Source organism: Zootoca vivipara, chromosome 5 (genome assembly GCF_965207765.1).
Source record: "Zootoca vivipara chromosome 5, rZooViv2.hap1.1, whole genome shotgun sequence".
In the NCBI taxonomy this organism is placed as follows: Eukaryota; Metazoa; Chordata; class Lepidosauria; order Squamata; family Lacertidae; genus Zootoca; species Zootoca vivipara.
This window is the reverse complement of record NC_142588.1, coordinates 56,294,464-56,313,013: the sequence shown is the minus strand read 5'-3', so window position 1 is coordinate 56,313,013 and position 18,550 is coordinate 56,294,464. Positions and strand designations below refer to the sequence as shown.

Genomic DNA, 18,550 nt, shown 5'->3' with positions numbered 1-18,550 from the left:
GGAGAGGGAGCTGCATACAGGCCCGCAATACCTCAAGGACCGCCTCTCCCCAAATGAACCAAACCAGACTCATCAAGCATCATCTGAGACCCTTCCTGCAAGAGGCCTGGAAGGTGGCAACACAAGAACAGGCCTTTTCCGTGGTGGGATCTTTGGATGAGGGGTGGTGTACAGATTTAATTAACCATAATAAATGTGTCAATGCCCCCATTCCTCACTTCCCTTAGGGGTTCCTCTGTGCTTCTGCTGCGAGTGACCCTTCCCTCTTCTTTTCGTATCTATTTCAGATTGGCAGCAGCGACGCCGGGTGGACTCTGGGCTACATGCTGAACCTCACCAACATGATCCCTGCGGAGCAACCCTATACACACCCGCTGTCTCAGTCTAGCTATATTACCCTCATGGCCATCTGCTCCATTATGGTGGTGTGCCTGCTCGTCATAGGCTACGTGAGCTATCGCAAACCAAAGTGCCTGAAAAAGGAAGTAATTTAGAACTGGGGTTGGCCTAGCCCACAGCAAAAACACAGCAAGGACCGCTAGAGCCGAGTGTTCTGCTGAAATGGCTGACTTTGTACAAGGGCCTTCTGCTGCGCCACTTTCTCTAGCCACCGACAGATGCCAAGAGAGCAGCGTGCTTTCCTTCTGTCATCTTCCCCCATCCTGGAGATCCGCCTCCCATCCTGATCCTTGGTGGGGGGAGGGGAGCTGATTGGTGTGGGGCTCACATGCTGTATTAAGAACACCTGCTTCTCTCAGGTCCACCCCTCTGTGCATTGCCTCAGCCCTAGAAATGAAACATGTGGGGGAGGGGGGCACCAAATAAAAAAGTGGCCGGCTGGACAGTGCAGGGACAGATTCTAGCCTGGAAGGACCAGCTGCTCTCAGGGTTCCACATCCTCTTTTGCTCCATTGGAAATGTCAACAGTCATTCATAAAAAATAAACAAAAAACATCCCGGAGGCACCTGTTACGTTCATGGCGAATCAGCTAGCACTTGCCATGTCATTTCCCAGGGAAGATCCCCTCTTCGAGACTTTTGACAAAACAGGCTACCTACGTGGCTAATCGTCAGCCAGGAGAAAGCAGCGGAAATGCACCCTATCCAGAGAAGGCCTCAGAGCAAAAATGCATATTTCACAGAAATTAGTCGGTGAGAGAGGAACTCTTCCCCCAAGTGCCATGGCTGCTCTACCTGGGCAATAGCCCTTGTGCTGGCTGGTTGACTTGCCTGCTAATTGAATGGATTAGTCAAGGTGATCTGCAGGCAGCCGCTCCCTATGGACTGTGTGGATTCTGAACATTGAGGCCTGACGTAGCACACTCCTCCTAAAGCATCCTCCTATGTCAACAGTATAGGTCTTTGGGAACAGTTAAACCCCAGCCTTGGCATCCTGGTCCAAATGAAACCAGCTATTCACTTTGCACACATGTGTACAGCTTTGTATTTGTATTAAAATATTAAAGATGTTTTGATTAATGCCAGTGTAATTTTCTTGTCATTTTCCAAAGGAGGTGGGATGGGATGGTGCTATTAGAAGAGAAACCAATTGACCTTCAGAGAAAAAGGAATGACCTCACAGGCGGAGCAGGACTTGACCATACCTGCCATAGGTGGCAAGGCTTTATTGTATTTATAGTTTCTCAGCAAGGAGAAGAAAAGCGGTGTGGCGGTTATCTTTTTCCTTTCCCGTTGGCCAGTAATGTCATGAATCGGTGCAAAGGACTGGGAATTCAACATCCTAGTGCTAATGCACAAAAAGGTGGTAAGATTGATTCCCACAATTACAGGCTGAGGGCTCATCCAGACTTCTGCTTCTCCTAATACATTCCCCCAGGAAAACCTGGTGCTATTAGAAGAGAAACCAATTGACCTTCAGAGAAAAAGGAATGACCTCACAGGCGGAGCAGGACTTGACCATACCTGCCATAGGTGGCAAGGCTTTATTGTATTTATAGTTTCTCAGCAAGGAGAAGAAAAGCGGTGTGGCGGTTATCTTTTTCCTTTCCCGTTGGCCAGTAATGTCATGAATCGGTGCAAAGGACTGGGAATTCAACATCCTAGTGCTAATGCACAAAAAGGTGGTAAGATTGATTCCCACAATTACAGGCTGAGGGCTCATCCAGACTTCTGCTTCTCCTAATACATTCCCCCAGGAAAACCTGATCTTTACCACTAAATCAGTGCAAACGCCAATTGGGTTTTCTGCTGATAAATGTTTGCTCTGATTCAGTGTTAAAAAGTGGGTTTTCCCAGGGAAAGCAGTGAGGCAAACAGAAAACCTCTGGGACCTGTGCCTAGAAAACATGGGCCAGGCAGAAAGCCATTTGGACCCATACTTTCTAGGAACAGGACAAGCAAGTTGGTGAGCCCTGATTAGCTGTTTGGATGCAGCCTTAAAAAAAGCAGACTATTTCCCCCCTTTATGATTTAGAAGCTCAGTAGAAAGGCAACAACTGACTGCAGATGAACAAGCAGACTTCCAGAAAGGCAGCAGTACACTTGATTTGTTTTATCCCATCTGAGCACCAAATAAATGCAAGGTCTGAGGATCGCAGTGCTACAATCTCTGTCCAGTTTTGCGGCTGGGTGTGGCTGGCCCTGTAGGCTCATCAAGCAGCAGCACTTCTGGGGCATGTGCTATGTGCCAGTCCCCTTCTGGGTTTGAGTCCTCTGTTTCATTACCTGAAGAGAACTTAAGGTCCCTGACACTGAGTAAATCAGAGACAAGTATATTATCTGTTGTTGTACTCCGTCAGGGTGATCGTTTGGTATTGAGCTATCTTATCAAAGATGATGCTAAATTGTTGTTTTTTTAAATATAGTAAATGTCTATTATGCATCGTATTCCTTGTGCTGAATTTCACCTGAATTCTATTTTTCTGTGTCAAGTTTTCCTTTTTGCAGTGACCTTTGGTTTCAGCAGATAAGGTATTGACTGGCAGACTGACTGAGCTTTACTCAAATGTGAAAGAGAACTATTGATTACTCCCAGAAAACAATCTCATCCATTGATCCATGACCTGGGAAGACAGCCTTTCCACTCATCCCCCCCATCCCGGTCCATATCTGGAGAATGATAGGAGGAGGGAGCCAAAGCGATCTTTCTTCCAGCTGAGATAGCTAAGGGAACCAAATTAATAATGATGAACAACATTGTTTAAAAGTGGTAATAAAGTTGTTTTAAACTGGCTGGCTAAACTAGGTGAGGGTAGCTGATGGGTCTCAAACCCTCAGTGAGTTAGGAAGTCCCCCTGCATGTGAAGACAGGCCCTGGAAGGTTTAGTGGATGAGACCAATAGTGGGTCCAATGTTTGAGAAGGTGGTTACTGCACATGCAGTAGATGGAACAGTGAGGCAGCCCATCTAGGAGAAGAAAAGCTCTGATCCTAAACCTTTGCTGCCTTGGGGCTATACTAATTCGTGAGAAAGGTTTCAGGAGCAAACCTGGAGGAAAAATCTGTACCCACTGTTTTGCAGGACAGAAGAAAAGGCTAAGAGTACCGTAAATCTCCACTTCAAGGGAGACAGATTGTCCTGTCCTCTGCCCTAGGCCACATTCAGTCTGCAAGGCACCTTATTTGACACACTGTTAGTTTGCTGCTTCTTGTTTTAGTCCATGATGGAGCTGTGGCATTTCAATCCGCCTGCCATACCAGGGCTTAATTTCTAAAAACAAAGATGCCATGGCCCATGCTGGCTGTGCTTTGGAAGCCCTGCGCCTTAATCCTGAAAAAGTGGTGTGACAGTTCCTCAGTAGAGACAGGGAGGCACGCTCTGTGCTCAGAGGTGCTTTTCTTTATAGTCCCAAGTCTCAGGTCTGGAGCTGAAAAATGGCCAAGTCCTGGCACAACTGGAGCCCTCGGCAGAAGATGCCTCAGCTCCTGAATGCGCCCCTTGTTTGTGAGCGTTTTGATCAGGTTCCTCCTGGCCTGCAATGAGAGTCAGGCAGTTTTAGGCCCCTGTTTACCCTCGAGTTAATAAATGAACAGGAATCAGCACAACTTTCCAAACTACAGAAGCTTGGAATGATTCTGGCTCCAGGAACTCTTTGGGCGGCGGCGGCGGGGGGGGGGGGGGAAGAAACAGACAGACAGACAGAGAGCGCGCGCGCAAGTCAAGAGCTCCGAGTTGTAAATTCCTCCTGAGCTGTGAGGGGCATTCACTGAGATAGCCCTCCCACTCTTACTACTGCAGGTGCAGTGGGCTGGCACTTGGCTGTGAAACTGGAGAGAGCTGGTTTGAGTTTGCACTTTAGCTCCTGGTAGGCAGGGAGCCTAGGCTGTGCTCACATCTCGGCGCAAAGAGCTGCATGCCGCCCACCGGCAGGAGGATGTCTCAGTGGCTCTGGCTCCTTGGAAGGGCCCTTCTCCTGGCAAGGGTGGCTGCCTCAGTGAACTTCTTCCATCACCGCTATGAGGAGCTGGTGCAAGCCCTGTTTGATGTGAAGGGCGCCTGCCCATACATTACCAGGCTTTACAGCATTGGGCGCAGCGTCCAGGGCCGCCACCTCTATGTGCTGGAGTTCAGCGACTATCCTGGCATCCATGAGCCCAGTAAGTGTTTTCCTGGGGTTGTAACCCTTTCCTGCGGCTGAGCAGTTGCTTCTTTGTGTGCTTCCATCCCATGCCAAGTTCCGGAGCAGCGAGATTCAGTGCTGCCCTGGCTTCTAACCAGGAACCCCTGTGGCCAGCAAAGCCCAGCCCCACAGCACTCCTAGCTAGGGCAAGCTGAGGCTGTGGGGAGGAGGAGCTGTGCAGGATGCCGCCGTGTGTCAGCTGACAGAGACTCGCCATGGCGACTTGGCATGTATTTCTTTTCGTTTGTGGAGGGATTTCTAAAACTTGTCCTCATTTGTTCATTTTACACTTGAGGAATCGAGGGAGAAGGATGTGTCCAAAGAGCAGTCCGAGGTCTGTGGCTGAGGTAAAATTTAAATCCAGCTGCCTGGGGTTCAAGTCCACCAGATCACTACCCGCTGCGCAACTCTGATTCTAGGAAGAAGAGCTGAAGGAACTGGTTTGAGGTTTATGGTTAACCTTGGCTGGTGAGGGAAACCTCCGTTTGGGGCTCCCTAGCTTTTCATACTGCTATGGCAGATATGGCTTTGGTGGAGCCTAATACCTCTGGAACGAGGACGCGGGTGGAGCTGTGGGTTAGACCACAGAGCCTAGGGCTTGCCGATCAGAAGGTTGGCAGAATCCCCACAACGGGGTAAGCTCCCGTTGCTCGGTCCCTGCTCCTGCCAACCTAGCAGTTCGAAACTACACAGTGAAAGTAGATAAATAGGTACCGCTCCAGCGCTGGTTCGCCAGAAGCAGCTTAGTCACACTGGCCACATGACCCGGAAGCTGTACGCCGGTTCCCTCGGCCAGTAAAGTGAGATGAGCACTGCAACCCCAGAGTCGTTCGCAACTGGACCTAACAGTCAGGGGTCCCTTTACCTTTAATACCTCTGGAAGAAGCAAGGAATGGGTAGGGCACTGAAATAGGTAGATGCTGAGGACACACAGATACTGTAAGTGACAACAGGCACCAGAGTCAAACCTATGAGGCAAGAGTTGTCAAGTACCTCTTCCATCAGAGGTGAGATGATCATCAACAAGAAAGGGGGGGGGGACTTTTATCTGGCAATGATGCCCTGGTTGTTGAATGCCCTCCCCAAAGAGTTCTACAGTATCTGCTATAATGTTGCTACCGTATCATTTCAGTGACAGGCAAAAGCAGTTTTATTTACTCAGGCATTTCAACTGACATGAACTGATTCTAATTGTTCAAGACTTTTTGGGTGCTTCCAGGCAAGTGTTTATTGTGGGAAGGTCATTAGTATCAAATGGTCAGCCTGTATCCCCCCCTCCCCTCACCATTCAGCCCAGCATTTTATCTGCACAACAGCCCTGCAAGGCAAATTATGCTAAAAGCCAGTGAACTTCAGGCTGAATGTGAGGCTGTGTTTTCTCTCTCCAAGCCCAGCAGTATACAATGTTGGCTAGGGGTGCTTCTAGATGGGTGCCTAATTTGCAAGCGGGTTGTTGAGATATTGCAAATGGGCAACGGGATTATTATAGCACCAACCCCATAATAAACACCCAGCAGGAGGTACCATAAGAATGCCTGCAGGGACACAAGAGAGGGAGGAGGAGCTGAGGAAGAGGGGATAAGAAAGGGAAAGGGCTGGTTGCAGATGCCAGATTGCTCAAGAGGTGTCTGGATACGTTAGGATTCCCTTTGACCTTGTTTTGTTTCATTTGGGACTGGGAAAGTTGTTGCAAGCACGCCACCCTTCCATTTCTCCAATGTGCAATTTAACTGTCTTCTTCACCCCATAGTGCCATCTCTGACTGTGGGATTGAGCAGAAGGGTCCTTTTGCAGCCTCCTGTCCTCTGAAGGCTGCTTGTCTTGCATATGGAGTTAAAGGGGCCGCTTTATGGGGGGGGGAAGAGTGGTTTTAGAGAAAAGAATTTGACACCAGGCCAAGATGAAGGATTGATTTGATTTTGCAGTTCAGTCTAAAACCCCTCAAGGCTTTTGAAGTTTGGAATGTGACATACCAGTGAGAGGAGATGAAGGAACTGGGAAGTGGCTGTACAAAATAAGGGCATAGAGAGAACCTGACCTTGTTGATTTGAATGGACCCTCTCATCAGCCCTGAATCAAATAAAATGCTTCTCCCCAACCCCAAAATTTACACCACTTCCAGACAGGCCATTGCTTCTTGCAACTCTCTTGGGGCACACATTCCCAGGGGTTATGCCACCCTGACTCCACAATTCTTTGCGGGATTCTGCAAGGTGGAGAAGAGCTACAGCTCAGTGACAGAACTTTGTCATTGTCAATGGCTTTGCATGCCAGAATATCAAGGTGGGGTTGGGAATCTCCCCGGTCAGTGCCACTGCCAGTCCAAGCATCAAGCTAGGGGGACCAATTAAATGAAGTGGCCTAAGGCATCAGCAGTTGTTTGTGACTCTGTGATCTAGATCAGTGTTTCCCAACCAGTGTGCCTCCAGATGTTTTGGGACTACAACTCCCATCATTCCTGACCACTGGTCTTGCTAGCTAGGGATGATGGGAGTTGTAGTCCCAAAACATCTGGAGGCACACTGGTTGGGAAACACTGATCTAGATCAGCCTTTCCCAACCAGATGTATTGGACCCCAACGCTCATCAGCTGTGCTAGCTGGAACTGGTTGGGGAAGCCTGCAGTAAATGGTGTATGACCCCGACAGAGAGACTCTTCACAGTAGCACAAAAGGGCACAGCTAGAGTTTAATCCCCGTGGGATGTCGATGGGGAACATGTGCCCCCGCCTTCTTCCAAGTGTCTACGTTTTCAGAGCACCAACCAACCCTGGGTATTATTCCAGCCACTCTGTTCTAATCTCAGCAAATCTCTCACTTTCCCAGTGGAGCCAGAGTTCAAGTATGTGGCGAACATGCACGGGAATGAAGTGCTGGGCCGGGAGCTGCTGCTCCAGCTCGCAGAGTTCCTGTGTGAACAGTATCGGCATGGCAACCAGCGCGTCACGCAGCTCATCCATGAGACGCGCATTCACCTCTTGCCCACCATGAACCCAGATGGATACGAGGTGGCAGCTGCCCAGGTACCAGGCAAGCATCCCTTCCTTATCTCAGTAGCCATGGTGATGTCTGAGGAGGCAAAGGGAGGAATAGCAGAGGGGTAAACATGCAGGAGGTGGGGTCATGGAGGACAAGTCTATCAGGCTCCACTAGTAGCTCATACCCGTCATTGAGCTTGGATCCAAATGAAATCAATGGGTTAAGATAATCATGACTTAAGTTGCATTTATTTCAATGGGGACTAAGTTCAACTTACTTAGTCTGGATCAAACTCATGTTTAAAAGGTCCCCTGACAGTTTCTATGAAGTTGCATCTATAGATATGAATTAATATATGTACATTTTAATCCCTCTTTTTAATGTTCCTTTTTAATGAATGAGTGTATGGGTTTTGTTAGGGGTTCTGAGCTCCTAGTCTTTTGCTGGATCTTTTCCTCCTTCTAAAATCTTCTGTGTATGTGGGTATTTACTTTATTTACAGCAGGGGTGGCTAAGCTATTACCCTCCAGATGTTGTTGGACTACAACTCCCATCACCCATGACCATTGGAAAGACTGACTGGGGCAGATGGGAACTGGAGTCCAACAACATCTGGAGGGGCACAGGTCAGCCACTCCTGCTTTACTAGGCACCTTGCAGAACACAGTGCTGGTGAGACCCCAGTCACCCTCCCTCTTAATTTGCCCAGAGGCAAATTAGTGTCATGAGTCTGTGCCCCAACATTTTTTTTAACATCACTACTGGGGAAACCAAAACTTTAACTATACGGAGTTTGTTGGCAAGGTGATGTCTCTGCTTTTTAAGATACTGTCTAGGGTTGTCATTGCTTTTCTCCCAAGAAGCAGGCATCTTTTAATTTCGTGACTGCTGTCACCATCTGCAGTGATCATGGAACCCAAGAAAGTAAAATCTCTCACTGCCTCCATTTCTTCCCCTTCTATTTGCCAGGAGGTGATGGGACCAGTGGCCATGATCTTGGTTTTTTTGATGTTGAGCTTCAGACCATATTTTGCGCTCTCCTCTTTCACCCTCATTAAAAGGTTCTTTAATTCCTCCTCACTTTCTGCCATCAAGGTTGTGTCATCTGCATATCTGAGGTTGTTGATATTTCTCCCGGCAATCTTAATTCCAGCTGGTCCATGGGGTTACGAAGAGTCGGACACAACTAAACGACTAAACAACAACAAAAGCAATGCTTTTGCCTAAGGCAGTGTTTCCCAACCAGTGTGCCTCCAGATGTTTTGGGACTACAACTCCCATCATCCCTAGCTAGCAAGACCAGTGGTCAGGAATGATGGGAGTTGTAGTCCCAAAACATCTGGAGGCACACTGGTTGAGAAACACTGGCCTAAGGGGTCAGCCTGCACATTGAACCTTTGTAGCACAGTGTAGTAAAATTTAAGCTGGTTCCTATGAACCCAGAGAAATGGATCCTGACCCAGGGAGTGCCCAAGGATCCAGGCAAGCAGACAAATTTAAGCGTCTCCTGCCCACCAAATAACAGAGACCAAACCAGGACGTACGAAGCAAGGCACTTTTATTTTCGCTGTTGCAACAGGGTCCTTCCTCTCACACAGGAGAACAAGGAAGGGCCCCAAACAAAGGTGTCCTGTCCTTAAAAAGAAATTTGAAATTGGTTTCAGCCCACCCCCCAGAAGCATCATCCATATGTCACAGAAGGGGTGTAGCCCAAGACCCCCCCCCTCCCTAGATTCATCATAGGTACATCATGAAAGGGGAGGTCTGGTGGCAGTAATCTGAGCATCCTGGACCCTGCCCCCTGCCCCCAAAACCTAATCAACAAAAAAGAGAGATATTTACATTTCCCTGTTTCCCAGCCAAGTTAATCACACCCTTTTGTCTGGCACTCAGGTATCAGGATGCCAGGGATTATCACTTTAATTCCTGAGACAATGAGAAGGTTCCCCCCACCCCACTTCTTCCTTGCAGAGGAACGCCAGGTCTGAGAGAGTCAAAATGGTGTCAGAAAGGCCTGTCTTCCTGTGCTGCTTCAGACATGTGCCTGTACTGTACATTCATGTACATGTTTTATGAACAATTATTATATATATATATATATGACCTCAAAATTCTTATAACAACAGTAATAGCCAAGCTAGTAGCACTGGGAGTTTTTTTTCTTAGGGATTTGATTTAGTCATACGGTAGCTTCTAGATAAGTTATGTGCCCTTCCACTGCATTCTGGTGATGGGCAACCAAAGCAGGCTGAGATGCTTAGAAAGCCCATTTAATGATACTGGACTTATTTCATCTTTCAAGCCCCAGAGTTATTGGTCTAGCTATTGTGTTGATTTATTTCCACTCTCACTGGATTTCTGATGAAACTCATGCGGTGTCAATATATATCATAGCTGCCAAGTTTTCGCTTTTCTCGCGAGGAAGCCTATTCAGCATAAGGGAAAATCCCTGTAAAAAAGGGATAACTTGGCAGCTATGATATATATTCCCAGAGCTCCATGACTTGAATGCATTGGTTTCATCTCTGGTACTGTCAGTAATTCCTAGCCTTTAAATGCCAGAACAGAAACTGTACTGAATAGGGCCTGGAGCACTGCCGAGTAAAGTATTTAATCTCACTGGAGACCCAGATTGGTCATGCTGCTCTTCTCATTACTTTTTCCTTTATTGGGCTTCCCCATTCCGTTGTCTAGGGGACAAATAGATGCAAGAATTTCTGACCATAAAAATATGAGGATTTGCTGCTGGGAGGGGAGGCGGGGGATTCTGTGGATTCTGAGCTATTTTGAGTGCAGCAGTCTGTTGGAAAGCAGCAAATAAAACAAACTCTAATCTAATTTAAACTAGGGTGGCTGCTGATAATGTTAAACAGGGTCGGAAGATGCCTGTCAGCTGGGATTAACACTCAGAAGCCCAGAGATTTTTTGCATATCCTTGTGTTTCCTGAAATTCTCATTGACGCATACACCAGCAAAAGTGGCCAGGTGGGGTTTGGTGTGCACTTAGCCACGCCCAGGACTCACGTGTGAACCATCCATTCTTCTCTAGAGCCAAAGTCCCTTAGGATACCTCGTTGGGAGAAACAATGCCAATGGAGTCGACCTTAACCGAAACTTTCCTGACCTCAATACTGTCATGTACTACAATGAGAAACAGGGTGGACCCAACCACCACATACCCTTGCCGGACAACTGGAGGAGCCAGGTAACACATTACTGTAGACTCACTCAATGCCTTGTCTGCCTGGGTGTGCTTCACAAAAACAACACTCACTTCTGGACACCCCTCCAGGGCTGTGGCAGTTCAGGTTCCCCTCTCTATGACCCTCTTCTTCTCTCACCTCAACTCCCACATTAGTTCCAGTGTTGTTAAGCACATCCAATATCCATCTCCCAGTTTACTCCCAATATCCAGCACACTGGGTGTTCTGTTTCAGTGCCACTGACCCATGGCTGCAGCCGGACACATGGGATGCTTGGGTTTCATCCCACCCACCAATCGGACCAGTGAGGGCTGTGAAGTCCACAAGGTTGATTTCTTGCAGTGATGCAGAAGTAAAGCTTATACCCCTTGCCATTCTCTTGGTCTTTCACTAGGAGCCAATCTACCCATTCAGGAAAAGCATGTGCTTCCAGGACTGTACCACTTCACAATGCAGATAGGGTAATCACATATTTGAAGATCGTCTTCAAAAAAAAAACCCCTCTCCTCAGCACATATAAAAGTGGCACATTCCAGCCTGGCACAAGCCTATGGCATACTAGGGCAAATGCCAAATCCCTAGGAGGGCTCACTCCAGCTGTATGCCAGACAGGAATGCCAGGCCAGTGAGGCCAAAGTTGCCACCATTTTTATTTCCACAGGATGCAATACATCTGCTATCACCATATAGTAAGCATTGGGGGGAGGGCGCTGGAGGGGAAGACCACTGAGGGTGTTTTATGTGGGTCATGAACACATTAAGGGGCAGGCCATGCAAGAACCTTTCTCCTTGATATGATAGCTTTCCAACACCAGGTGACTTGACACGGCAGAGCACTCAGTCATGGAAGTCTACCTCTACATTTTGAAGGAGTAAGGTCCTAGCAGGACTCTGCCCCATGTTTGTACCGAACTGTAAATGCTGGAAATAAGGATGTGGTTCTGGCCTGGTCTTCCCTGCTTGTCCCCCTTCACAGGTGGAACCAGAGACTTTGGCTGTGATTCAATGGATGAAAAGCTACAATTTCATTCTCTCGGCCAATCTCCATGGTGGTGCCGTCGTTGCCAACTACCCATATGATAAATCCCAAGAGCAGAGAAGCCGGAGTGTCTGGCAAGCACAAAACAGCCCCACTCCCGATGACAGCCTCTTCCAGAAGGTGAGTGGTAGCAAAGATAATAGCCATGGGCACTTTCCCTGGGTGCTGGATTTTGTTTGCTCTGAGCAGTGCTGGAGTGTAGGTCTTCTTAATGGGAAGCACAGGGAACTGATGTTGCAAAGTCTGAGAGCTATGTGTGTCTTTTTATTGTTCGCAAAGTAATGAATTTGAATCTGGATTCTGCCTGTGCCCTGCAATGCGTATGAAACTGAGTGGGTAGGAATCTATGACTAGCTTGGCACTTTCTTTACAGCTGGCCAAAAGCTATTCATATGCCCATGGAACGATGCACCAAGGCACAAATTGTGGAGATCTCTTTCCTGATGGCATCACCAATGGAGCCTCCTGGTATTCGCTCAGCAAGGGTAAGGCCAAGGGGGTAAGGCAGGAGCATTCAAAATAGCCCATGTAGGAGGAACAGGGAATGGAGAGACTGGGAGAAGAGGAAAGGGAGAGGGAGAGACTCAGCTAGGTCATTCTGGAGGGAAGAAACGATACATGGGGCCCCACCAGGAAATTCTGTACAGTGGTACCTCTACTTACAAATTTAATTCGTTCCGAACGCACATTCGTAACTCGAAAAATTTGTAAGTCGAATCCCATAGAAATGCATTGGGAGAAAAAATATCGTTAAGTTGAAGCAACCCTATCTAAAAATTCGTAAGTCGAAAAAATCCTATCTAAACTGCATCCAAGATGGCGGACAGAGCTCCATTCGTAAGTAGAAACATTCGTAAGTAGAGTTATTCATAAGTCGAGGTACCAGCACTGTACATTGGAAGAGGAGATAAAGAGCAATGGCGCCTGTGCCTAAAGATGCCTGTTTTGTAATATGATTGTTTTTCCATCTGTTCCTGAAATGTGGGGGGGTGGGGAACCTTTTCCACCCTAAGGGGCACATTCCTTCATGGGCACCCTTCTGGAGGCCACATTTCAGTGGCGCACAGGGCCCAGAGTCAAAGTGAGCACAGAAACGGATGTGAAATTTACCTTTGTAACATGGGAAATATTCCAGCCCTGCAAAGCTCAGGCACACCAGAACTTACACACGTCTCTTTACCTGACCCCCACAATCCAGCAAGGGGCTGAGGTGATTTTATCAAACAGGGGAGGGGGAACTTGCTTCTTCCCAGGGCCACATGCATGCCAGTAGTGGGTGTGAAAGCACTAGATATAAATGTTACCTTTGTACAGCAGGCTGGTTTCCACACAAACTCACAAGCCCCTCTCCGTCTTCCATCCAGGTAAGCAAGAGGCATCATCAGAGGACAAGGGCATGTTCTCCAACCAGGCAAAAGCAGAGCCAGGAAGGGGTGTGGCTTGGGGAGAGTTCCAAGGGTCAGATTGAGAGGACTGGAGGACTGCATTCAGCCCCATTGTGGAACAAATCCAATATCCTCATCTCTTTGCCTTGCAGGGATGCAAGATTTCAACTATCTGCACACCAACTGCTTTGAGATTACCCTTGAACTGAGTTGCGAAAAATTTCCGCCAGAGGGCAGTTTGGTGTTTGAGTGGCGGAAAAATGCTGAAGCACTTATCACCTACATAGAGGAGGTAATAAAGCTGCCAGGGTGTCATCCTGCCCAATCCCCCTACAGAGTTGTCTCATTTCCCCCTGGGTCCTTTTTAAAAAATAAATAAATATGGTGTTACATTGACTACTTTCCAATCCTCAGGTGCAGACGCTGATCTGGCAATTTGTCAGTTTTTATTTTGCTCATTAGCTAAATTTCTCGTCAGCACTTCCTGTCTTAGTTCCCCAGACTCACCTCCAATGCTCCATGGCAGCTGCCTTATGCTCAGTGCTTTTTTCCCTTTTTTTAAAAAAATGTTTAGGCGTACTTTAATTTTCTTACTCATATTGAAACACTGCCCCTCAATGAGGCCAAACTTAGATGCACAAAATGTTTAGGGGTATGCACCCCCCTGCATCCCCCCAGAAAAAGTACTGCTTATACCAGACCATGACCAAGTCAGAGCACTTGTCCATCCAATTCAGTACTGAAAGTTACAGGCAGGGCTTTTGGCAACCTTATCTGGAGATACCAAGGACTTTTGGGATCTTTTGCATTTGGAACATGTGCTTTATCACTGAGCTAGAATGCATCACTTTTGACGTGTGAGTCAAGATCTGTTCTTGGGAGTTCTTCTTCTTCTTCTTCTTCTTCTTCTTCTTCTTCTTCTTCTTCTTCTTCTTCTTCTTCTTCTTCTTCTTCTTCTTCTTCCTCCTCCTCCTCCTCCTCCTCCTCCTCCTCCTCCTCCTCCTCTTGTTCTTGTTCTTGTTCTTGTTCTTGTTCTTCGACTTTATATACCACCCTATACCCGGAGGTCTCAGGGAGGTTCACAGAGCTAGGAAAGCCGAACCACTGCATTCTGGATCTAGGCAGTGTGGATTCCCTTTCCCCAGTTCTAAGGGTATCCACTTATTAGTTTGGTATTTGTGTTTTGCAGGTTCACCAGGGCATCAAAGGTCTGGTGTCTGATGACAACAACAACAACAGGCTCGCAGGTGCTGTCATCTCCGTCAAAGGAATTGCCCATGATGTCACTTCAGGTTGGTACCCAGCTTGACACAGGCCAGACTATTATCATAGGTGGTAATTAAATGGCATTACTGTACTGTATTTGTATTTCCCACATTTATAATGTGAAAGAAAAACCTTCATATAACTGCCAGGCATACTTTTGCTTTGAAAATGACTCTCTTCTGCTTTCTGCAGTACGTTAACGGCATTCGCAGTGAGTCATTCTGGAAGACTAAAAGGGGTTCTGAGAGTCTGTTGCAAAGATGTCTATTCCTTGTGGTCATGTGCTATAGGGGCTATAAAGGGTATAAGCTTCTCATATAAAAACAAGCAAACAAAATAGAAAAGGCCGTGATTTATGCCCAGTGCTTTTTTTCTTAAAAAATGTTTAGGGGTACTCTCATTTTGACTCAAGAAAATCACCCTTTTATAGTTCAAATTGGGGAAAATAAATACAGTACAAAGATTCACAAAATGTTTAGGGGTATGCATACCCCTGCGTCCCCCCAGAAAAAAACAGCATTGGTTATACCTATAGCTTTATGGTCTCGTAGGCAGCCAGTTTCAATATCTTAGTAGTCAAAGAGTTCATCTAGTCCAACACACACACACACACACACACACACACACACACACACACACACACACGATGCAGTAAATCTGCTGCTGTAGCAGTGGGCCATTCAGCTCAATAAGCCTTTTCTCCCCCCCATTAAAATTTTGGGGTGCTAACCCCTGCTCTTCCCTGAATTTTCTGCAGGGAACTATCAGTGATTAGTGGAAATATTGTGAAACAAACAAACAAACAAACTTGTTCTCTGGCCTGGCAGAGAGCACATTGCAAGCTTGAGCTGTGTTCATAGTGAGTGTCACTGGGCAGATACCGGTACATAATTGAGCAGTTTGTTAGGGGAGTAATCAGGACCAGCTGAACCCTCATTCTGGCCAGGGTTCCCCCTTCTAAGACCCCCTAATTTTGGGGATGAGGCCAGGCAAGGCAAGCCCAAGTGGTGTTCTCTGGCTCTGCTCCCTGTATCTTCTCAGCCCCTCTTTCTCTCTGGTAGGAGAACATGGTGACTATTTCCGGCTGCTGCTGCCTGGTACTTACGCAGTCACTGCATCAGCAGATGGATACCAGCCACACACAGTGACTGTGACGGTGGGCCCAGCTGCACCCTCGGTGGTGAGTGTTGGGGAAAGGTTAAAGGTGCCAGGTTCTTCCAACTGGGCCTTCAGCACGTGAATTAGAGTAGGGCCGTCTGGGAGATAGTGGGAAGAAACCTCCCCTGCACCCCTATGAGAGTTGGGTCATGGAATTAGGGTTAATAAAAATGTGGAAACATTGAGAGTATGGGAAAGCATTAGCCCAGCCCAGCTTCAGAAGTTCACCTTCTCTTCCAGACTGGTAAGGAGAAGACCTCGCAGCATTTCCCTTAACTATTGCCCTACTCGGCCCTGTCTATGACCTGCTCATTGGGTGCAAAGAAATACAGGATGGATAGTTTAAAGCAGGCCACTCATGTAAGGTGCATCTCTTTGTGCTCCAGGTGCCCCACTAGAGCCTTAAGGGGCTGAGAAAACCATGCAGCTCCTACTCCTCAAGCTGTGCTACCTGGGGCCATGTCAGCACCTGACATCCTTAGGCAGCTGCCAAGGCCCCAGTTCTCCAGCACTGACACCTGCCTTACATCACCTTTAAAAAGATATTAATTCTGTCCCAGAGTTCCAAGTAGCCAGGTGGCTGATATTAGCCACCATTTAAATTTTCCCACATTTCTCCCCACATAGTGTTACCTTCAGGCATTGTAGGAAATTAAACTGGCTAATAGCCCAGCACTGCTCAGAGCACTCTTGTTGCCATTTACGAATACCCAGCCCCAAATCTGGAACTGGTAGAGTGCTAAATAAGGTCTGTCCAAAGATATAAAATAGTTATTGCATCTTTTCTTGGCCCACCCCGATTAAAGGCTGTGGATGCTTTTTTTTAGTTACGCAGTGCTCTTAACCTCAGCTCTAATTCTGTCGTTCTGCAGAACTAAAAGTAGCAAATAACCTCTCTAAATTCTATTAAGCTGCTTTGGAAAAACTGTATTTGAAGCAGGGGGTGTAGTTAGGGAGAATGAAGGCCTTCTGCCAGTCTGCAATGGAAAGTTGGAGAATCTCTAGATATGTTCTTCACCCCTGACCTTTTGCTTTGCTATTTATTTGTCCTCGGGACCTTGTGTAACACAGTTGTGTTTTAACTCAGCAACCATATTCCATACAAAAGAAGGAAGTTTGGCAAGTTTCCATTTTTTGGCAGTGCTGGAGTGTGGGGGCTGTGCATGCTTTTTGTCCTGAGGTGCTAGAATGGTCATTTCTCTGCGTTAACTGTCCCTGTTTACCATCCCCTTGTAACTTGGGGTTGGCACAGGACTGGGCTTTCAGGACTAGGAAGCCCAGACTGATCTCAGTGAAATGAGAAGGAAAGTCAGCCTAACACCCCCTTCAGGAAAGCCTACTCAGTCACCAAGCTGCCTTCCACAGCTTGCCAACCTCCTGGGCCTTAAGGCTGCATTCTGCCACTCAAACAGCCTGCAGCCCTCCTGAGACTCTGTGGATCTGCCCGTCTTCTCTGTGAGCTTCTGATCTTCCCCAATTCAGCCCCACCCCATTTCAGGAGAGGAGACAGCCAGATTTTCTGGAATGCTCTTAATGCATTTCTGATGATTTACTGAGAGGCTCCACTGCCAGGGAAACCCTCACTCTGGAAGGGGGTGTAGCATATTGGGGGCGGGGAGTAGAGTGGGGAAGGCAGTGCTGTGAATCAGAGCTCGGCTGAGCCACCTGCTGGTGGAAGGAGAGATGGAAACCTATTGCTGACTTTTTGGATCGTTAGCCAAGAGTAGACCTCCATGTCTCATCAAAGAGTAAAATAAACACTTTCCCCCTTAAACTTACTGAGCTTTGTTACTGGCCTGCGGCAAGCAATGTTCTTATGCTTCAAGCATTTGAAACATAGCATTTAGTGTATTTGAGGCCATCACTGAATCATGGACTGTGTAGTGGTGGATTTGAATACTATGGTGCTCTGTGTGAGGCCAAAACTTGGAGCACCCCCCCCTCCAGCCCTTGTGCTGCCTTCCCAAAGGCAAATGAGGAACTTCCCTGCTTTGGGAGGAAGGTGTGAGGCTCTGGCAGGGTGCTAGAGCCCTCCCATCTCCTTCCCAAAGCTGGGAAAGCGCTGATTAGAAAAGGACTCCAGAACTCTGTCAGACATCCTTCCCAAAGCCCAAAGCCTCATTGACTGGGCTTTGAGATGGCTCCCCCTCAGCTCAGAACCCAGTCCGTGGCACTACTTGCACAGCCCAATTAGAGGACAGCCAATATGACACAGGGCCACCCTAGTATCAGCACCTCTGACATGGCTGGTGTCATTGCTGAGTTGCTCCTCTTTAAACGGACGTATACTATCTTGGGATGATTAATTTTACACCTGTTTTGGATTTGAGCTGACTTGATTGAGCCAGTGCAGGAGTAACATGGTACAAGAGGTGGCTTTGCATTGAATGGCGGCATGGATTCCAGTGGTCTTCTCTCTTCCAGGTGCATTTCCAACTTAGACAGAGCACTGTGGACAGCCCTCGTGTACAAAAGGCTTCTGACAGGCTCCCCAACGGTAAAGCCCTGCATAAGAAGGTTGTGCCACGAGCTGCCCAATGGGAGACGCCGCGGTGAAGGCAGACCTTGGCCGGATGAAAGCTGGTGGAGATATCGAACATGAGATGTCAACAAGGCTGACAGATGAACTTTCCAAGATCCATCTCTTGTGATACCCATAAACATGAAATGAGCCTAAACCTTTTTGTTTATTGTTGTTGTTGTTTAGTCGTTTAGTCATGTCCGACTCTTCGTGACCCCATGGACCAGAGCACGCCAGGCACTCCTGTCTTGCACTGCCTCCCGCAGTTTGGTCAGACTCATGTTCGTAGCTTCGAGAACACTGTCCAACCATCTCGTCCTCTGTCGTCCCCTTTTGTTTATTAAATGGCTAGTATTTAACTGCACTATAGAAAAGAAAAGAAAAGAAAAACTCTTCTAGAAAGGGGTGGGCAGGCATTGGA

The 18,550-nt window shown here is 47.5% G+C and overlaps 2 protein-coding genes across 2 annotated transcripts in view; both read left to right on the top strand.

Moving 5' to 3' along the window:
• The window catches only part of ENTPD1 (ectonucleoside triphosphate diphosphohydrolase 1), a 38,066-nt gene extending 36,587 nt beyond the window's left edge, over positions 1-1,479 (top strand). Inside the window, exon 10 of the mRNA XM_035133513.3 lies at positions 288-1,479. Coding sequence (XP_034989404.3) covers positions 288-494 — 207 coding nt within the window. The 3' untranslated portion in view covers positions 495-1,479. The remainder of the gene's footprint in view (positions 1-287) is intronic.
• A 2,595-nt stretch (positions 1,480-4,074) lies between these two features.
• On the top strand, positions 4,075-18,286 carry CPN1 (carboxypeptidase N subunit 1). The gene is made up of 9 exons (XM_035133932.3): positions 4,075-4,556; positions 7,405-7,601; positions 10,607-10,762; positions 11,737-11,919; positions 12,173-12,284; positions 13,337-13,476; positions 14,374-14,476; positions 15,512-15,630; positions 18,033-18,286. Exons 1-9 carry the CDS (start codon positions 4,313-4,315, stop codon positions 18,162-18,164), a joined length of 1,386 nt encoding a protein of 461 aa, XP_034989823.1. The 5' UTR covers positions 4,075-4,312; the 3' UTR covers positions 18,165-18,286.
• Positions 18,287-18,550: the final 264 nt, after the last annotated feature.